Source organism: Strigops habroptila, chromosome 1, assembly GCF_004027225.2.
Source record: "Strigops habroptila isolate Jane chromosome 1, bStrHab1.2.pri, whole genome shotgun sequence".
NCBI classification, from domain to species: domain Eukaryota; kingdom Metazoa; phylum Chordata; class Aves; order Psittaciformes; family Psittacidae; genus Strigops; species Strigops habroptila.
Window position 1 is genome coordinate 118,724,903 of NC_044277.2, and position 18,867 is coordinate 118,743,769.

The window sequence follows — 18,867 nt, forward strand, 5'->3', positions numbered from 1 at the left end:
CAGTCCTGCCACAGTGGGAGGTTTGTATCACTTGACATCAAGGCTTGTGGGTCACTCAGGCTTCTTAAGCCTGGCATGAGCCCTTCAGAGACGGGAATATTAATAATCAGACTAACAGGAGCTTCTGTGGTCAATTTATGGCTGAGTGATAAAGCCTGGCAGGAACTTAGCTGTTCAGGCAAACACGGACAGGATAGGCACATCAGATCAGCCTCTCAGCATCTCTTTTTCTTGCATCATTAATGTGTTGTGGGTTTTTTCTATAGCTCTATAAACAATGCTTCACTCTAAGTGTCCCAATATTTGGGTATTTCAGAATGTGGTGGGGATTTTACTGCCCCTGTTGGAACATTTACTTCACCCAACTATCCCAACTTATACCCACACAATCGAGTGTGTGAATGGAGGATCATGGTGGAAGAAGGCCGACGTGTGAGTCTAACCTTTAATGACATGAAAACTGAAGAACACTGGAGGTGCTCATCAGATTACGTGGCTGTGAGTATTGGGTGTGAAGGCAGAAAATGCTCTTCCTAATCCCTTTATGGACCTTTAATGGATGTAATAGAGCTGAAATGTCATTTACAGGCCTATGTGTGGTTTTAAGATAAAATATTATTTAATCTGGGAAAAATCTGGAAAAAAAAAATTTAATCAGGTGGAAAATTCTACCTCTTTATCACCCCTTATTTCCAAAAAGATAGATATGAGTTACTTTGTCATGATTATTTTAGATTTTTGGTTATTTACTGAAAAAAAGAAATCAAACCTGGTACACAGAACTGGAACTGGTCAAATGTACAAAAGCCTCAAAAATACGATTCCTCTGTGAAACTGAGGAATGGGAGATGCAGTTAAATTTCCCGTTTGTTCAGATTAGTAGTGCAAATACGGGAATTAGCTTTAGTATGATCAGAAGCTAGGCCATGCATATATATGACAGGGTGAAGTAGCTCTCCCTTGAGATTCATACATGATGTTTGCCTTGTTTTTCCTTCACAGATGCTTTAGACAGACCATGCAGAGCTGGCTTTTCATTGATTAATGAAGTAATGACCTCTTAAAGGAACATCTAACCTGCCAGCTTTTGTGCCTTCAACACTCTAACATATTCCAAATCTCAGTGGGAAACATCATTTCTGCCTAGCCGGCACTGCCGAGATTGTAGTAGAAAGAAGGAAATTAACTCCTAGGCTAAAAGCTGTATGAAAGAAACTGAGAAAAGTGCCTCTGGACCATCAAAAAGTGAAATGCTCAAATTAATCAAAAATGCCCACCAGCACTTGATATGTTGGAGGAGTTTTTTATAAAGTTGATGTTGTCTTTAACAAGAATACAAAGACAATCATTTGAAATGGAATGAATATGATCAGTAGCTGGCATTAGTAAGTGATTGAAGATATAAATATTGAGCTAAAATACACTATTTTTTCCCAATAAATCTGTTTCTTTTTCTTTCTCTCTTCCCCGCCCCCCCTCCCCCCCCAAGAAAAGAAAAAGAGAGAGGGAATATGTTTGGTTTCATCAAAATAAGCAAGGCATTTCTGAAGTTTTACTTCAGACCCTTATCCACTCAAGGCAATGGAATTTTGTTCCAAGGTTGAGTAGATTTGGGAACTAACCTGCTGTGAGGGATGTCAATGAACCTTGTATTAAAGATGTGAAGCACTGTTAAATGATACAAGAGATGCTTGTAAGACTGTATTTTGATCCCATAAGAGTTTTTTTCACCCAACAGGTTTACAATGGCCTCAGACAGAACTCTCCCCGGCTTGTCAAGTTGTGTGGAGAAGTAAACCCAGGCACTGAGGTGAAATCCTCTGGAAACACAATGAAAGTCACTTTGGTGACAGATATGTCCCATGCAACCAGAGGCTTCAGTGTCTCATACACATCTAGTGAGGATGCAGGTAGTGTATGTTTTCAAATGAAGTAATTGATCTTTAGTGAGTCATTTCATAGCTAAAGTACTGGTACATGTCAAAAAATAACCTAAACAGAAAAAAAAAATCTCTGATATGTTTTTTCCTCTCTTACATCTATTACTGATTTACTGTTTTGTACTTAGTCTTGAGTAATAAAGTGGCCTTATTCCATTAAAAGATCCAAAAAGCACAGTGCCGTAGACAAATTGAATAATTCAAGTGCTACTCAGGAGAGTAATTAACTTACTGTAGCTTTTGAAAGAGTGCAGCTAACCTACTTTCGCAAGCTCAGCCTCCAGAGAGGAGGCAGCTGGCGGAGCCTTACTACTACAGCCTTTTAACTTGATTTTCCAATTCCTCCCCAATCATCCTAATGTAGAACAAGTTTTCCAACTGCCCCCAGAGCACCCTACTGCAGCACAAGTGCACTGTGCTTGAGGGTATGTTCCAGAAGAATCTTCTCTTGAGTCTAGAATTAGGTAATGGGTAGGGGTAATACTGAACTGGAGCTGCAGTGGGATTTTTATCAAAATGTTAAATATACTAGATGTATTGATGGTGCTGCTGAAATATTTTATTTACTACCATATATACCTGTTGTTCTTTGATTTACAAGTCTTTAAAGACTTGTCAATAAATTTGAGGACAGTAGGCAAGAATTCTCCTGTACACAGCAATAAATTATATAAAAAAAGGAAGAAAATGGAAAAAGTTTTGATCTAGTCAGCACATTCACTTGCTGACATGAGCATATCTGAATAAACAGGGGCAAGATTTCTCCTCATACAAGAATTATCACTAGTGTTAAATAAATTCTATTTTATCTCTGCAGTTTGTGGTGGAACCTTGATGGGATATGCAGGTGGAAATTTCTCTTCTCCTGGTTATGATGGCATCAAAAATTACACAAGTAAACTGAACTGTGAATGGACCATTGAAAACCCTTCCCACTATAATTCATCCATATATGTGTATTTTGAGGATTTTCACTTGGAACGTCACCAGGACTGCCAGTACGACTACCTGGAGTTACGAATAGGTTTGTACATTTAGCAGGAGAATGGATAAAGCCCGTCAAGATTGTGGGTGTGCAACTCTGTGCCGAATCTTATTCATATATATTTGCAGAGAGTGATTGTTGTAGGATCTGTTCATTTGAGAGAGTGTTCACATGCATTCCTTTCATGTTGCCTCCTAGACCAGGAGTGAGATTTCAGTACTAGATGCATGGATTTGGTCACCCTTTCTTTCAAGGGAGAAAATGGAAAACTGGAAGGTATCTTGGGGGGATAAATTATTTTCGTGGTTGTAGTACACACCTGATTCTCTCTTTACAAGGGACAATATGAATTTCACTTCATCTCCATTGAAAGATGGCAGTCAGAAGTTGGAGTCATCAAACAATTTATTTGGTCCACAGCCCATTCTCTCCCTGCTCCTGAAATATCTCCAGGGACAGCAGGAGTGGAGTAAAGAATGCTTTAATTATTCATAGCCTCTGGGCTGCATACTCACTTTGTACCTCATTTTTGTACTCTATAAGATGATTCTTCAAAAGCAGATCTGTATTTCCCATAAGACTGCATCACAAAATACATACTAAAGCATTTAAAAGGAAAACGATCACAGGATTAATGCACCAGTAATATCTCTGCATATTTGAGCATCTTCATCTATCGGCAGGAACAAGCAACTGGAAATGTCAGATGAAAGTCATTCAGCTAATGTCAAGTGTAGTATGAAAGCTCCAGCTGTTGTCTTCGCTGAGAGGCTGTATCTGTGAGTCCCAGAGAGAGCAAGTTCTAATTTACCAGGAAATTGTTTCTGAAAGGGGGTGAGGGAGTTGAGAGCAGGAATCTGTTACATCGTTCTTTGCATTCACTGAACGAGAGCTCTCAGTTGTATAGCATTGGTTTGTCCTGTGTAGAGCCAAATCATGCATGACTGCATAACCTGTCAGTTCCCTGCCACGTATGTGCTGGAGCTGGGAAATGATGGAAAGAGAACTCAGATAAAGAAATAATAAAATATATCTGGTCTATTACTCTTCAGTTCCCACTACTCTCACTTTATTGTAAACCTCAGGCCTCCAGGCAATACAGTCAAAAGAAAGAGATAAAAAAATAGTTGTCTTTTGGTCTACACAGTTTTGTTATCTAAATAGTAATGTTCATTTTGGCCATAATAACAGACCTTCAGTTCCACAATCAGTCTCTTGTCAAAGGCAGAATGCTCTAATTCATCTTTGTATGCTGACAAGTAACATTTAATGAGCACTGAGACAATAATAGTGCATAATATCACTAAACTCAGGCAGATGCTGTTTAAGTCTCTCATCAAAATAGATGTGGATTTGGGGAATGGTCCAATTCAATGGTTAGTTACCTAGGAGACCCCAAAGGAAGCTGAGATGTGTAAAATTCTTTTGAGCTACCAATGCAACACACTTCATGGTACTGAATGAAACAAAAAAAAAAAAAAAAAGGCAGAATTGACTGTGTATTCACTGAGAAATGTTTAATCTGGATAGATAAATATTTCCAATTTCTTAGGGTAAGGATTTATTAAATTATCAGGCATGTGCATGTAGTCTGTAAATGTTAATACAGCTGAGCATATTGCTGCAGTGAAATGTACTTCTAACTTTTGACTTCTGTGGAAGCCTCTTGGTTTTGCCTTTCAGATCATTCCTTTCAGTTTGAACCAAATTTTACAGCACAACCTTACAGTTTACATTTTCTGTTTATCAACAGTCTCCATCTCTGGCCATCTGGCCATTCATGAAAGCAGTGATCGGTGTCACTTTTCACACTGTAGAGACTGAGTAACCTGGGTCACATCTGCCACATAGTCAAACATCTCTTAACAAGTGCAAAAAAGTTCTCTTCACATTCTAATGCTCAAAGTAGTTATTACTATTCCAAAACACAATTTATCATGAACGTCTTCTGCTTGTACACCTCACTATCATTTTTAGTGCATGTTAACAAGACAGATTTTAGCATTTTTCTGTTTAATTTACATTAATGGAATTTTATTATATGTCAACTTTTATCTCTGTGCTTTAAGGCATTTCAAATGGTGGCTGTGTCACTGTATATAATGGAAAGGTGAATTTACTCAGCTACATTAACTGGAATAACTGTGAAAAGGCTTTCAAGAGCACCCAAAGTTTCCCCTTCTTGCTCCACTGCCTTCTTCACAAGAACAGCCTGCCACTCTGTGTGGACCTAGGAGCTGATTTTAAACAGAGACTTTTAAGACCAGCAGCATGCTTCTATTAGAGAAACAAATCTAGGAATGCCATTGCCTGGATATCATGAGGAATGCTATTATGATTATTTTCTTTCTCCTGAGAATATGTCAGTAATAAAGAGAAACTGATACTTCTACCAATGTGACGGATAAGACATTACACCGACATGAGCAAACATTCAGCGTCAGAGATGTGCAATGGCCTGTGTTGTGTTTTCCTTTTAGGTTTCAATGATTTCAGAAAATGCTGGCAGTATGTTGAGGTCCCTAGGAAAGAGATGCCCACTATTAATACAGCAATGACAGCTTGTTCATGGATGTGAATCCCTATAACATGCCTATATGATAGAAAACTTAAAATCCCTGTTGATTTTAATGAGGATGTCACAAACATACAGGCTTAATAATCTTCCATGTGGTCAGGTCTTCAGGGCATTTCTTCCCACCGTTCTGCCCCAAAATGTCTGCAATTTTGGGGCACTTTCTGTGGGTGTGGGTCTGATGGGTCATACAAAATAAAAGTGTGCAGGGTGGCAGTGAAGGGAGAGAAGCCCAAGATACTAAAATGATCATTACTACAGCTTTGGAGAGAATTTCCTTGTTGTCAAGATTTAGATCCCAGCAATGAACTGCAGCACTCTACCTATAGCCATAACAAATAATCTGTTATTAAGTGTGATATGTACTTTTCTCTGTACTTCTCTTGTCAAACCAAAATGAAATGCTTGTTTGCCCAGTCTATTCCTTTGAGTTATTGTAGCTCCTTTAGGATTCAAATCGTGTATTTTTGTTTTCTTTCTTTACTCAGGGGATGCTGATGGAGAGCTAATATCCAGACTCTGTGGTCAGGCTGCACCATCTGTGCCACTAGTCATAGCTGCCCCCCAGATCTGGGTACACTTTATAAGTGATGAAAACACAGAAGATAAAGGATTCTTGGCCCATTACACATTTGAAGGTAAACGGCTTGATAGGCTGTGGCCTTTGCTGACTGAGGCACTTCTGGGGAATGTTGCCATTCATATGGTGATACTGAGAATACCCACTATGGGCTCAACTCTCATAGAGTTCCTCAAAAGTTACACAGTGTCTGCCACTATTTATATCCATCTAAAGCAAGCATATGCTAGGAATTGAACATTCAGATTTATTTTCTGCCTCACTGTTCCCATTCCCTGAACTGCGTTTGAGTTTTTGCAAAGCAGTGCAACACTCAGAACAGCTGGTTGCTCTTGGGAATAGGGATGTAACAGGTAACACCAGCCAAGTCTGACTTACTTCAAATAGGCCTCCAGAGTGCTAGCATGGCTGAAATGCATTCTGCTGCTTGAACCTTTGCACTCATTTTGAAATCCACTTAAAGCCGTATCAGTGCAAATTACACCACTTTGCCATTTACATGCCAGCACAACTGTTCTTCCTGTCACAGCTGAATTTAGCCTTGGTGCTTATCTAGACACATCAGCAAGTTTTTTACTTGATTGTGTTGGTCCAAGAATGGCAGTAGTTTGCTTAGGAGTCTGAGATAAATAAATAGGAGATAAGGTGGAAGAGGCAGTTGTGTCAGCTGGCAAAGGTTTTGCAGAGCTATATTAAGTATCAGAATAAATGCGAAGTTTCAAGGTCATTGTATCTGTTTACTCACTATTCAATGACAAAGATTTTAAAACTTGGATTTTCCCAGATAAATTGTTCATCCTTGCCTATATCAGTCCAATTTAAAGATATTTTAGTACTGTTACAAGCTGAATCATCTTCCACTTATTTCATTACAGTGTTCAGTTCCTAAACTGTATTGAAATGTTACTTTTTTTTCTTCAGCCTGTGGTGGTATACAGTCAGGTGAAAGTGGAGTTATCTCAAGCCCTAACTACCCAGAGCCTTACAGCAATCTGAATCGCTGTTCCTGGTTGTTGGAAGCCCCTGAAGGTGAAACCATCACTGTGAGTAACACCATGTCATGAACGTGTGCGCAGCTGCCAGTGTGAGAAGCACCCTCTGAGTCTTGATGAACATGTCTGAGGCAATTTGGAAAATCAGAAATGTGGAGGAATTAAATCTCTCTCCATTGGCCTTACCTAAGAAAGAGGGAGAAACAAAGATAACACAACCAAACTACATTGTGCTTTTTGAATAGGAGAAGGATCCTGGTCTAACTTGACCTCAAAGCATAGCACCAACTTCTCCTTTAAAAATTACTTTGTATGTTTAGGAAACTAAAACAACCCATGTTATCAGATATGGATGGATAATCTCACTATCATGTGAATTAACATGAAGCTGAAATCTTTTCATCTCTGCAGAAAAGTTACAAGCCACTACAAAGTTACTTTTGTGCCTTAATGGTTAGTCTGGAAGATGATATGATTGCTGGTACGAATTAAATCAATGAGATGCTACTCTTATTTCCCAATAACTATTAACAGGCTGCCTGAGGTGCTCTTTTCTTGAGCCAAACTGTTGAGAGACCAATTTAAGCACTTTTATGACCAAGCAGTGCTAAACTTCACTCAGTGAATTATTTGACTGATCCTTGGGAGAACAGGTCCAATCAATGATATTTGTGGTTCAGGTCAGAAAAATATCTGAAAAGCAATTCTGTAAAAACTTACTGCAGACTTTCATATGTAATGTCTTTCACTGATTTCCCTATGATCTTTTCTTTATTTACAACTACAAAGGTATTTCTTAGAAGTGCAAACATATAGCCCTAATTTTTCTGTATGATATTCTGACCATTGCTTGGGTACTTATTTCAGGGAATACAGGATTATTTTAGTAGAACACAAAACTTCTATTTAATCCACAAATTTGTTTAAAGCAGAACTAATCTTAATCGGAATCAGATGGAGGTAGATTTCTGGTTTAAAAGGACTGAATAGCAGCCCCTCAGTGAAGGCAGACTAACCTTTTCCAGTACAAGCTGGCAGTTTCAGTTGCTGGTGAAGTTCCAAACTTAAACCATTTGAGCTAAATTTGTATTTGGTCTTTGCCTCAGGCAGAGTTCTTTTGGAAATGAATACACACAGGAAGAAGTACTATGTATTTGCTAAACTTTTCCACAAAGATCCCAATGCTGGAACTGGTAAAAAATTACCTTATCGCAAGAAGGCCAGGCAGTCATTACAGTACATCAATATTTCAATATCAACCAATCCAGGAGTCTACTGTATCAGCAATCTAAATCTTTGAAAAGGAAATCCCACCCGTGTGCACATCACTCCAAGGACAAGCGGCATCAGTGTGGGAGGGAGATAGGGTCAGAAGCTGCCTGCACAGCCCAGCCTCTTTATGTGATGCATCAAGGCCCACAGGAACTAAACATGCAACTGTTTCTCTCAGATTTAATGGAAACTACCATTATTTTTAGCAACTGTTAAAGTATTCTGATTCAAAATTATAGGAAGAAAAAATCCAAGGCTTTCTGCTTACATAGCTACTCATATTTCAATCTGCAACTTCAGATTTCATGACCAGAAGCCTTGAGAGCAGGAAAGTGGTTCAACACCGGTGCATATTCAAGACCATTTTGAAACACATACTTAGCTTCAAGCATCTGGTGAAGTCTCAATAATGCCAGTTTTGAACCTGTGCATTTCTCTTCCATTTCTGTTTTCATGCTAAGTAGCTGCTGTTACTTATAGTGGCAAGATGCCAAGTAATACTTGCAGGAAAGCATCAAGGTGGAGTGAGGGTCAGATTTCCGAGCATACCCAGAAATTGTTGTGCTAGGATGGCTACAGGATCTGGCTGGAATTGTTTTAACCCTCCCACTGGTGTTGCTAGTGTTAGCTCCTGAATGTTGCTTTTGTGTGTTGCAGCTCACTTTTACAGCCTTCCACGTTGAAAATCATTCACTTTGTAAGTGGGACTCTGTTACTATCCTGAATGGTGGATCTCCTGGGTCTCCTGTCATAGGAAAGTATTGTGGGAACACATCCCCTGGGACTATTCGATCTGGTTCCAGCAAGCTAGTTGTCATCTTTAACTCTGATCACTCAATTCAAGGAGGTGGCTTTTATGCAACATGGACAGCAGAATCTCTAGGTAAGAAAAAAATTTTGATTTTGTCAGGTCTAACTTAGCAGTATATCATGAATATATAGCACTTTTATACCACAAAATTCATAGAATCATAGAATGGTTTGGTTTGGAAGGGACCTTAAAGATCATCTAGTTCCAACCCCTTTGCCACGGGCAAGAACACCCTCCATGAGACCAGGTTGCTTAAAGAACCATCCAACCTGGCCTTGAACACTTCCAGGGATGGGACATGCACAGCTTCTTTGGACAACCTGTTCCAGTGTCTCATCACCCTCATAGTGAATATTTTTTTCCTAATATCTAATCTAAATCTCCCCTCTTTCAGTTTAAAGCCATTCCCCCTTTTCCTATCACTACATGTCCTTGTAAAAAGTTCCTCTCCAGATTTCTTGTAGGCCCCCTTTAAGTACTGAAGGCTGCTCTAAGGTCTCCCTGGAGCCTTCTCTTCTCCAGGCTGAACAACCCCAGCTCTCTCAGCCTGTTTTCATCAAGAGGTGGTCCAGCCCTTGGATCATCTTCGTGGTCCTTTTCTGGACTTGTTCCGACAGGTCCACATCCCTCTTGTTTTGGGGGCCCCAGAGCTGAATGCGGTACTGCAAGTGGGGTCTCAAGAGAGCGGAGTAGAGAATCGCCTCCCTCGACCTGCTGGCCACACTGCTGGTGATGCAGCCCAGCACATGGTTGGCTTTCCGGGCTGCAAGTGCACACTGCTGGGTCCTGTTGAGCTTCTTGTCAAGTCTTTCTCCTCAGGACTCTCTCAATGAAATAGGATTCCTCCTTTTTAATTAAGTTTGTGTTAAAGAACAAAAGAAATACATGCCAATATCTTCAGCATTCCTGAGAGAAGCCAGCACTAAAAAAGTCAAGTATTAAACCAGTGTTGTCTGATTTCACACAATGAAATCAAATTTGAACTGATTTTGTACTTTTTAAGCCTCCCACTGGCTGTTTCTTGATGTCTGTAAATTGATACCATGCCCATTATCCTCCCAGCAGTGGTATCTATTGTCAGTGACTATGAGACATTTCATTTCTTGAATAACAATTGTTTCACAGTTTGATTTGGTTTAAACACTTAGAACTACAACGATGCCAGTTTTAAAACAGAGAGGCAGACAGAGCTTCTCAAAGAGCACATGTGACAACAGCCTAAAAGCATTCCACTTTAGTGGAGATGTTGGTACACTTTTGAAGGTGGTACACATGCAGGATTGAATTAGTATATTTTGAAAAGCTACCTTCCTTCTGTTGGAATTACCATCTCTCTGGATTAAAAAACCCCAAACAAGCAAACAAAAAAGGAAGAGGTGGCTCGCCTATTGTGCACTGTCATTCAGAAGGTGACTAAATGCAAGTGTAGGTGTGCTGCGTGGTGGCAGGGCAAAATTCACTTTACTTTCCTAACTCAATAAGGAGCTGGCAATGTGTTCCCTACTGTCACCTCCACCTGCAAACCTGGCTGATGTTGATCGGCTTTCCATCAGTCAATGAACTAGCAGTATTCTCTAGCCAGCTGATAGAGTGTCTTTCTTAAATATATCAGTAGTCTGTGGTTGCGTGAATATACACTGTCACTTAAGCGGGTTTTGGCACTATCATCTCCTGTTGTCACTGAGATTTCATGTACAAGGAGGGCCAATCCACAGTGATGCAGTAGACATTAGCATACACATGCAGCGTGCATAGTCATCATTCTCTCTGTGAAAAGGAGACTTCTTTTTTTATGTACCTGGCTTCCTTTCCTCAGCTTTCTTCTCCTTTTTCCACTGAGAATCTCTGGGTTTACATTCTGTATGTGTGACCAAAACTTGGCCTTATATCTTTCTAAACACAATTGGCATCTCTAACATAGAAGAATGAAAAATAATCTTTCTTTTAAAGCTAATATGTATTTTTTAGTGGAGGCAAAAAAAAAAAAAAGAAAATATAGAATGTTATAAACCTTTTTTTGCTCTTTACTCATCCTTTTAGTACATCGTCTCTGAAATAACAATGGGTTCCTAGTACTCTATGCATAGACCTAGTAAATTATTCTTGGCATGATTTTTGCACATATGCTTCAAATTAACTAAACATATTTTAACTAAACATATTATGTATAAGAACATGAGCTGCCACAGAGCTGTAACCAGCTATTGCCCCCTTATAAATGAATCTGTTAACAATTTTCAAAAGCATGTTTTTCAGCCCTCTCCATAATTCCATTGAAATCCACAGGGCTGCCTGGGCTGGAGGAGAAGTCACCATTTCACCCTGGGTAAACGGATGTAGCTTGAGTAGATTCACATGTGGAACTGCAATATTTACATGTTGCAGAGTGAGAATAGAAAGAATTCAGCAGTAGATGGAGGGGTTTTTTCTCTAGGGTGCTTTTCTGAATGCTTTCAGTCATGATGTGCATGCTGTGGGGTGTGGGAAGGAACCTGCACAGTCTTGGGAGAAGCTCCTCAGTAATGTATTTCTGACCCTTACTCTCTCTCTTTCTAAGCAATACTCACTTCTAAGTGTCAGGAGTATATAGGTGGACCAAAACAAAAGGATATGAACTGGCAAGGAGAAGGAAAATTAATTAAAAGAGGGCAAATGCCATTTGAATGCGGTTTGAATGGATTTTGGGGCTTTCCCCTCTCACTCCTGCAGCCACAGAAGCAAGCAGCCATTCCAAGCTGATGCCAACAGGAAATACTTGAACATTTTTCCCACCTGTTGCTATTTTTTTCTAGGATGTGGTGGAATCATTCATTCAGATAATGGTATGATCAAGTCTCCTCACTGGCCTCAAAACTTTCCCACGAACACCAGATGCACATGGACCATCATTACACATGAAAGCAAACACTTGGAGATGAACTTCCACAATAACTTCCAGATTCCGGATAGCAATGGGAGCTGCCAGAGCAGTTATGTGAAGGTACAATAATGTTGGCATTAGATCAGCAGAGCAATGCTTTAAGAAGCCATATTTCCAGAATCCTGTTTTGCAATTATCATGGTTAGGATTGTCAAGGCACAAAACATAAACTGAAGTAATTGTACGAATGCCATCAATTTTCTGTTTGCCTGGAGGACTGGCTTGTATATATTTTAAATTCTTATCAGTTCTTGAAGTTCCACCTCCAGCAGTGTCTCATCACCCTACATGCTGCTCCAACAATGAAAAATATGAAAAAATTACATATGATCTCAGAACCAAGAAATACATAGTGTAATGAAAAGACCCTTCAATTATTCCAGTGAGTAAAAAAACCCAGGAATTTCACTCTATAGTTCTACAAAACTTCTTTATAAGTGTATAAACTGTCCGAGTTGTGCTAATCCTCCTTTTTTTAGTTCAAAAAACAAAGATAGCATTCTTATCTTTCATAGGTTGTCAAGAGGCACTTGTTTTCAAAGCAATACAATGGAATGGACATGCTTTGAATTTTTCAGTGTCTTTTTTTTCTCATTTGGCATTTGTTCAGTGGTTTTGTACTCATTTTCTCCACAGCAGTACAACTCCCACTAGAAATAAAGGGCAAACATAATTTGAAAACATGTAGGAAGACTTGAGCAGCTGTACATCTAATCTGTACCTACTAACCGACAAACCACAGTTACACTAATTTTTTAAGGCTGTTGAAAAGAATATTGTTTGATTTGCCTTTTCATAGCCTGCTCCACTGATTATTTGATGTAATATGTTACAATAAATTTCACTAATATGAAAGTCTTAATGCCACCCAGTAAAGGTGCTTTAATTTCAAATTTCTAAACTGTCCTAAATGGCATGGTCAAACTATGTCAACTGGAGATTTTCTGCATGGAGAAAAATCTGAAAATACTGGTGATGTCCACCTCCATTTCTGGATGCCCAATTTGAGCTGTATGAAGGTGTCTGGATATCAAAAAGTGTGAAACACGTGTAAGTTTCTTCCACACATTCCAAGCTGAGCAGCCAAAAAAGAGGAATCCAAAATCAATAGTGACTTTGCAAAATCTTGGCCAGGCCATAGACTGTTTATATTAATCCTTTGAGCATCCATTGCCTCAAACACCTGGCCAGATGAATGAGGTGATTCATATGCCTACACTTACAAAATAACCCTTGGCTAACCCTTTCTAGAATGTTTCTTAAGCAATCACAATTTCATGTGGTTGTTCTAGTTTCACTAGACTTCTTTCGAACACATTATTTTAAAAAAAAATATTATTTGGTTTTAATATATATTTAATATACATTACCAGCAAAACACTGTTCAAAAATATTGATGAAAAATAAGTTTATTATTAGACTAAATATTTTTTTCTTTTTTCTTAAAATAGACATTTTATATGCTTGGCAATAAACATCCTGTTTCAGGAAATTATTTAAGCACTTAGAAACATCAAGTATTCATGCCTATGTTTCACTTTATACGTGTTGAAATCCAGTGCTTAAACTGTGAGTCTCAAGTACATGTTTAAGTAATTACCTGAAGAGGGTTTCTTTTCAATACCTACCTAAACTTGCATGTGCTTCTTGAATGCATGGTTTGATTGAACTTAAATTGACTATTGGTACAGTTGAAGTAATACTAAAAGAAAAACATCATGTATTTTTCTTTATATTTTTTGTGAATTATTTTGTTAACACTCTACATTACTTGATACTTGTCATCTAACAACTAAATGCAACATAATAAAAATGGGAATAAGTTTTGATTAGCAAGACTAGATATTAAGGAACCAGATCTTCTAGTTTGAGCCTCTATATTACTGTAACATGATAGCTTTGGTTTTTATTGACTTATGAATAATACAAGGATTGCATTTAATAATTCATTGTATACATGGATGTTCATTCATAGCATGTATGCAGATAAGTGAGCAGAGACAAAATGGGGGTAGATAATTATCTGCATAAAATGTTTTTCTCTGGTTCTCTGGACCTGATCTATGTTGGCTCTGCTATCAGCAGTGGTTAAAACAAATGACCTCCAGATGACCTTCAGAGATCTCTGGCAATCTGCTATTCACTGTGATTCACTTCTTGGAGAACTCTCCTTTGTCTCCACTGACTGCAGAGTAAATGGACAGTGACTAGCTCCAATTTAGATCTCTAAGATTCAGTATGAGATGAATCTATTGAAAGTCTATGGAAAGAACAATTGCATATGCAATTCCTGGTGGGTTCCCACAAACTACCTGGGCTTTGAAAGCACTAAACCATTTCCATCTGGGTTTGTCAGGTGTGGAGAGGAAATTATGAAGAAAAAGCAGCTTTGTTAACCACAGGATGTGGAAGTTCAGCTCCTGATCCTGTTGTTGCTCCAAACAATGTGATAACTACAGTATTTCAGTCTCAGGATGCTCCGGGGCCAGGTTTCTCAGCATCTTTCACAAGCAGTAAGTAATATAAAAGCCAGATGGCTGCTTTATTAGTCCATTCTAGATTAGTTTGATCTGTGTGTAGCAATTCAGACCTCAGTCTAACAAGGCATTGAAGCCTCTGCCCAGTTTTTGAAACCAAGAGTTTCCTTACCAAATGCAATGGAGCTACTGTGTGCTCTGGTGTTGGACTTGCCAAAGTCCCTCCATGCAGCTATAACTTTGTAGTTATTCGTAGCCACCTTTGCTTTTTCAGTGTGCCGAAAAGAAATTAAAAGGCTTTAAATTTTAAGAATTCTCTTCTCTGTAGTTAAACTGCTTGGAAACTAAAGCTATAATCTTCTTAAAAAGGAAAAGGATCTGCTCCTCCTTTGGATTTTTTTTCCTCTTCTTCTTTTCAAGGAACATGCTGAAACTGCGGTAATTTCTCCTGTGTGTGGAGTAGCCCATGCCCACCACATAAACTGCTCTCAGGAGAAAAAATTACTCTTCACCACCCGCTCTGGCCTTTGTTTTGCTTTGCCTTGTTGTATTTGCATTTCATATAGGTCAAGTGGCTTTTCTTGGGTGGACCTTTCCAGTTCTTTAACCATGGCATGTGCTTTGTGACAGTCAAACCCACCAGAAGTTTAGGAGGTAGTGCTCAATTGCCATCAGTTGTTTGGGTTTTTTTATAGGATGTTGCCAAATGAAACCACTTTCCCTTCACTGGATTCAGATTCAGACAGTGAGAAATTAGGTGCTTAGAAGAAGACACTATTGAAGTATACAGCATTCTGAACTGAAACTGCTTTTGTTTTTGTAATGTCTGCGCTAATGTTGTCAGTAACAACTCCTAGTGGAGACAATGACAGGCTTCATATGCCTACTGCTAATATTATACCAGCATTTCACTGTGCACTGCACTCTTTTAAGCCGGTATTTTAAAGAGAAACCCCAAGGCCATACAAGTCATTAGGATCAGAAGGCGCTCCATGAAAAAGCAGTTATGTGTGCTTGAGAAGTTTAAGGTGGCAAACCTTTCCTTCCTCTGCATGTAGCAAAACAACCCAGAGATGGCTCTACAGCAGACTTCATCCTCCCAGCTGTTGGGCATGAAGCAAGAATGGTACCACTTGGGCTAACATGGACATTTTCAAATGAGGCTAAAATGCTGATGTGCCCCAATAACCCCCTATCCAGTTCAGATATATTTGTAAGTTACTAAGGCATTTTGAAATGTGCAGGCTCCAAACCTGTAAGAACAGCAGTGCTGTGTCCTTCTGGCCAGTGGGCTGAGGGGCTATGGCCTGGTCTTATCCAAGACACTGTGTGAGGCTGTAGATAGGAAGGTCTTGCATTTCCCAAAACCACTGCTCTGTGTGTTCATAAGACCTGCTTTTGCTACCATGATATATACTACTCTCCCTGGTTTTTTGACCAGCCTCTTAAGGAGAGCTGAGGTCCTTCTGTACATTATTGCTTTTTTCACTACAAAACTGAAATTATGTTATCACCTGGATTATAACTGTGTCTTATTTATTTCTGTTTGCAGGATGTGGAGTAAATTTCAGCAGCTCTGAAGGTCGTATTGTCTCTCCTAACTACCCTAGTCAGTATGATAACAACTTGAACTGCAGTTATATCATAGATCAGGGACCACAGTCACTGGTCATCCTGGAGTTTGAGACGTTCCACTTGGAAGGTAAGCGGTTCTTCATAATTTCAGTATGTACTATGAAGTGTAACTTCTCACTTGAAAACAATACAAGTCTTCTATCACGGAAAATAGTTAGTGGTTAAATTTGCTGTTCCATTCCGAAAACCATTACAGACAAACATTTACAGAGATAGTTCCCAGGGGTTAGTTTTGTGTCACTGAAGAGTGAAGATAGATTTCACCGATTGAATATCTTGCAAAAATGAAACTGTGAATTTGCCATGTTGTTAAAGAGTGGCTGTGGCCAATTTTGGACTTTATTCCTGCCTTTCTTTTTTTACCATTCGGTCTTACAGTCTTTTTGATCTTAGGCCAGCTGTTTTGCTTTTCAATGCTGCTGCTCGGGTAACAAATAACATGGATATAAATATACTCAGGTGTTTTACAAGGATGTACAAACATATAAATGTGAAACTAGGTGAAAGTCCACAGTAACTGAAAACATATAAAAGTTGTTACCCTATATATACCCATGAACAAAAGTCCCTCTTGAGATTTGAAAACATTGGCATTTAGCCAAGAAATAACAGGTATAATATCCTGGTCTCATTGGTGTGAATGATGAAACTTTCCCAACTTTTATAAGATCAAATTTTTATTGGTGGAGATGCGTTGATAATGCAGAGAATGAGCATGTCCAAACTACTTGGGTGGTATCACATATTTTGAGGCCATCTTAATTTTGTTCCCTTGAAGTCACCAAGACAAAGAGATTTTTCAGTAATTTGTTACTAAGACAGGGTGTGTAATTTGAGTTTTTCTTCAGACCAAACAATAAAGTCAGAAATTATGCTGCTTCTATTTTCTTTTTCTGTTTTCAAACTGTTCTGAATTTAAAAGTATTTCGGTTCAAATTTATTTAGGTCTGAGAAAAAGATTTGGTTTGACTATGATTTTATCTGAAACATTTTTTTCATCCCCTAATAAAAAAATGCTACTTTAAGAATTATTTTTTTAAATGACATGTAAACCACAGAATTTCTTCATGTAGAAGACATTATTATTCAGTAGACAAACTAAATATTACATTGAATCAGATTATGCCGATTTTGACACCTCTATGAGTACACTGCTGAACTATATTCTGTTTGTGCACTCAGTTCATCTGTAAATGGATACAAGCTTTTGTTTTAAAGAAGGTTGAAGCAAAGAGTAAGTGATACAGACATAATAATAAACATAGAGCTAAATAAATACTAAAAATATTCTACTTCTTGCAGGTCAATTTGCTTGCTTATTGTTATAGACTTCCTTGGCTACATAAACTAAAAGTCCTTATTCATATAAAAGAAATAACTCTGGATATGAGCTAAAGGACATCTGGTTATAAAAGAGGAAGTATGCTCAGTTGCGCCAGGGGAGGTTTAGATGGGATATTTGGGAAAATTTTGTCACCGAAAGAGTTGTCAAGCATTGGAACAGGCTTCCCAGGGAAGTGGTTGAGTTACTGTCCCTGGAGGTATTTAAAACGTGTAGATGTGGTGCTTAGCGACAGGATTTAGTGGTGGACTTGGCAGGGCTAAGTTAATGGTTGGACTCCACGACCTTAAAGGTCTTTTTCAACCTAAACAATTCTATGATTCTACGATCTTACAAACTATCATGCAGAACTGAAAACTATTCAGCAGTCCCACTGAATATGTTTAACACATGTGCCTAAGGGTTTCCAGAGTGAATTCCCTTAGTTCTTTTGCAAAGGCAGGACGATGTTTGGCAGCATCTGTTAAAAACATTTCTAGCTATTCTATATGCAACAAAGCATTGTACTTGCTTAGATTGTTGCTGAGTATGGCCTTGAAAATTTTAACTGTACTAGTACAGATGTTCTGAATTGGGTTTTTAAAGTTCAGCTACATGTCCAATTTACCACCTATTTGACCTCTCAAAAGAAATCCATTTTTTTTCCGTGGTTGTTTAGTAATGTAATGAAGTATCTAAAATGATGCCTTCAAGGAATACATCTCATTGCCTTTAACTGGTTCAGAGATCTTTTCCAGAGAATTAGAAGGCAGAAGGTAATTGGCTACAATACAGTGACACAATGGTACCAAATTTTATGACTTCATGGGTTAGTCACAGATCTCTGCTGTAGAATAGTTATGTTTTCAAGCATGATGAGACACCTGTTCTGATTGTGAAGAATGACTTCAAACGAGGCAGTTGACCCACAGGAGTGACACAATGTCAGTATGTGGAACCAAATGAACATGACATGCGTGTACTAAATATTAAATATGTATAAAATATGTATAAATATGTATTAAATATAGCACGTACCATAGCAAGAGAGAAATGGAGGAAAATGCATTTTTTTAGTGTTGTGATCAAAATTTAATCTAAATTGGCTGCTCCCTGGTAGGTAGAAAAATTGTTTTTATCTGACTTTGAGACCCTGAAAATAGACATCTAATTTAGATTATCGTCTATCTAGATCTCCTCCTTTTGATTTGACTGCTTCATGAATTTGCATAGGTTGCCACTTTCCTCTTGTAGTACCACCTACACTGTTTGTTTGATTATTTTATAAATAACTAAACAAATGTGGATAAGTTTATTTTCTCAGCACCATTTCTGTGATGTCACTTTCAATCTGTCCTC

General features: G+C 38.5%; 1 protein-coding gene across 3 annotated transcripts in view; it reads left to right on the forward strand.

The window, feature by feature from the left end:
* CUBN (cubilin) overlaps positions 1 to 18,867 on the forward strand; it is a 144,187-nt gene that overhangs the window by 100,119 nt on the left and 25,201 nt on the right. For all 3 annotated transcript variants that reach the window (XM_030483226.1, XM_030483238.1, XM_030483246.1), the window contains 9 exons: positions 317 to 498; positions 1,739 to 1,910; positions 2,758 to 2,964; positions 5,989 to 6,138; positions 7,002 to 7,123; positions 9,002 to 9,227; positions 11,948 to 12,135; positions 14,432 to 14,588; positions 16,105 to 16,254. In XM_030483226.1, the coding sequence (XP_030339086.1) occupies positions 317 to 498; positions 1,739 to 1,910; positions 2,758 to 2,964; positions 5,989 to 6,138; positions 7,002 to 7,123; positions 9,002 to 9,227; positions 11,948 to 12,135; positions 14,432 to 14,588; positions 16,105 to 16,254 (1,554 nt within the window). The remainder of the gene's footprint in view (positions 1 to 316; positions 499 to 1,738; positions 1,911 to 2,757; positions 2,965 to 5,988; positions 6,139 to 7,001; positions 7,124 to 9,001; positions 9,228 to 11,947; positions 12,136 to 14,431; positions 14,589 to 16,104; positions 16,255 to 18,867) is intronic.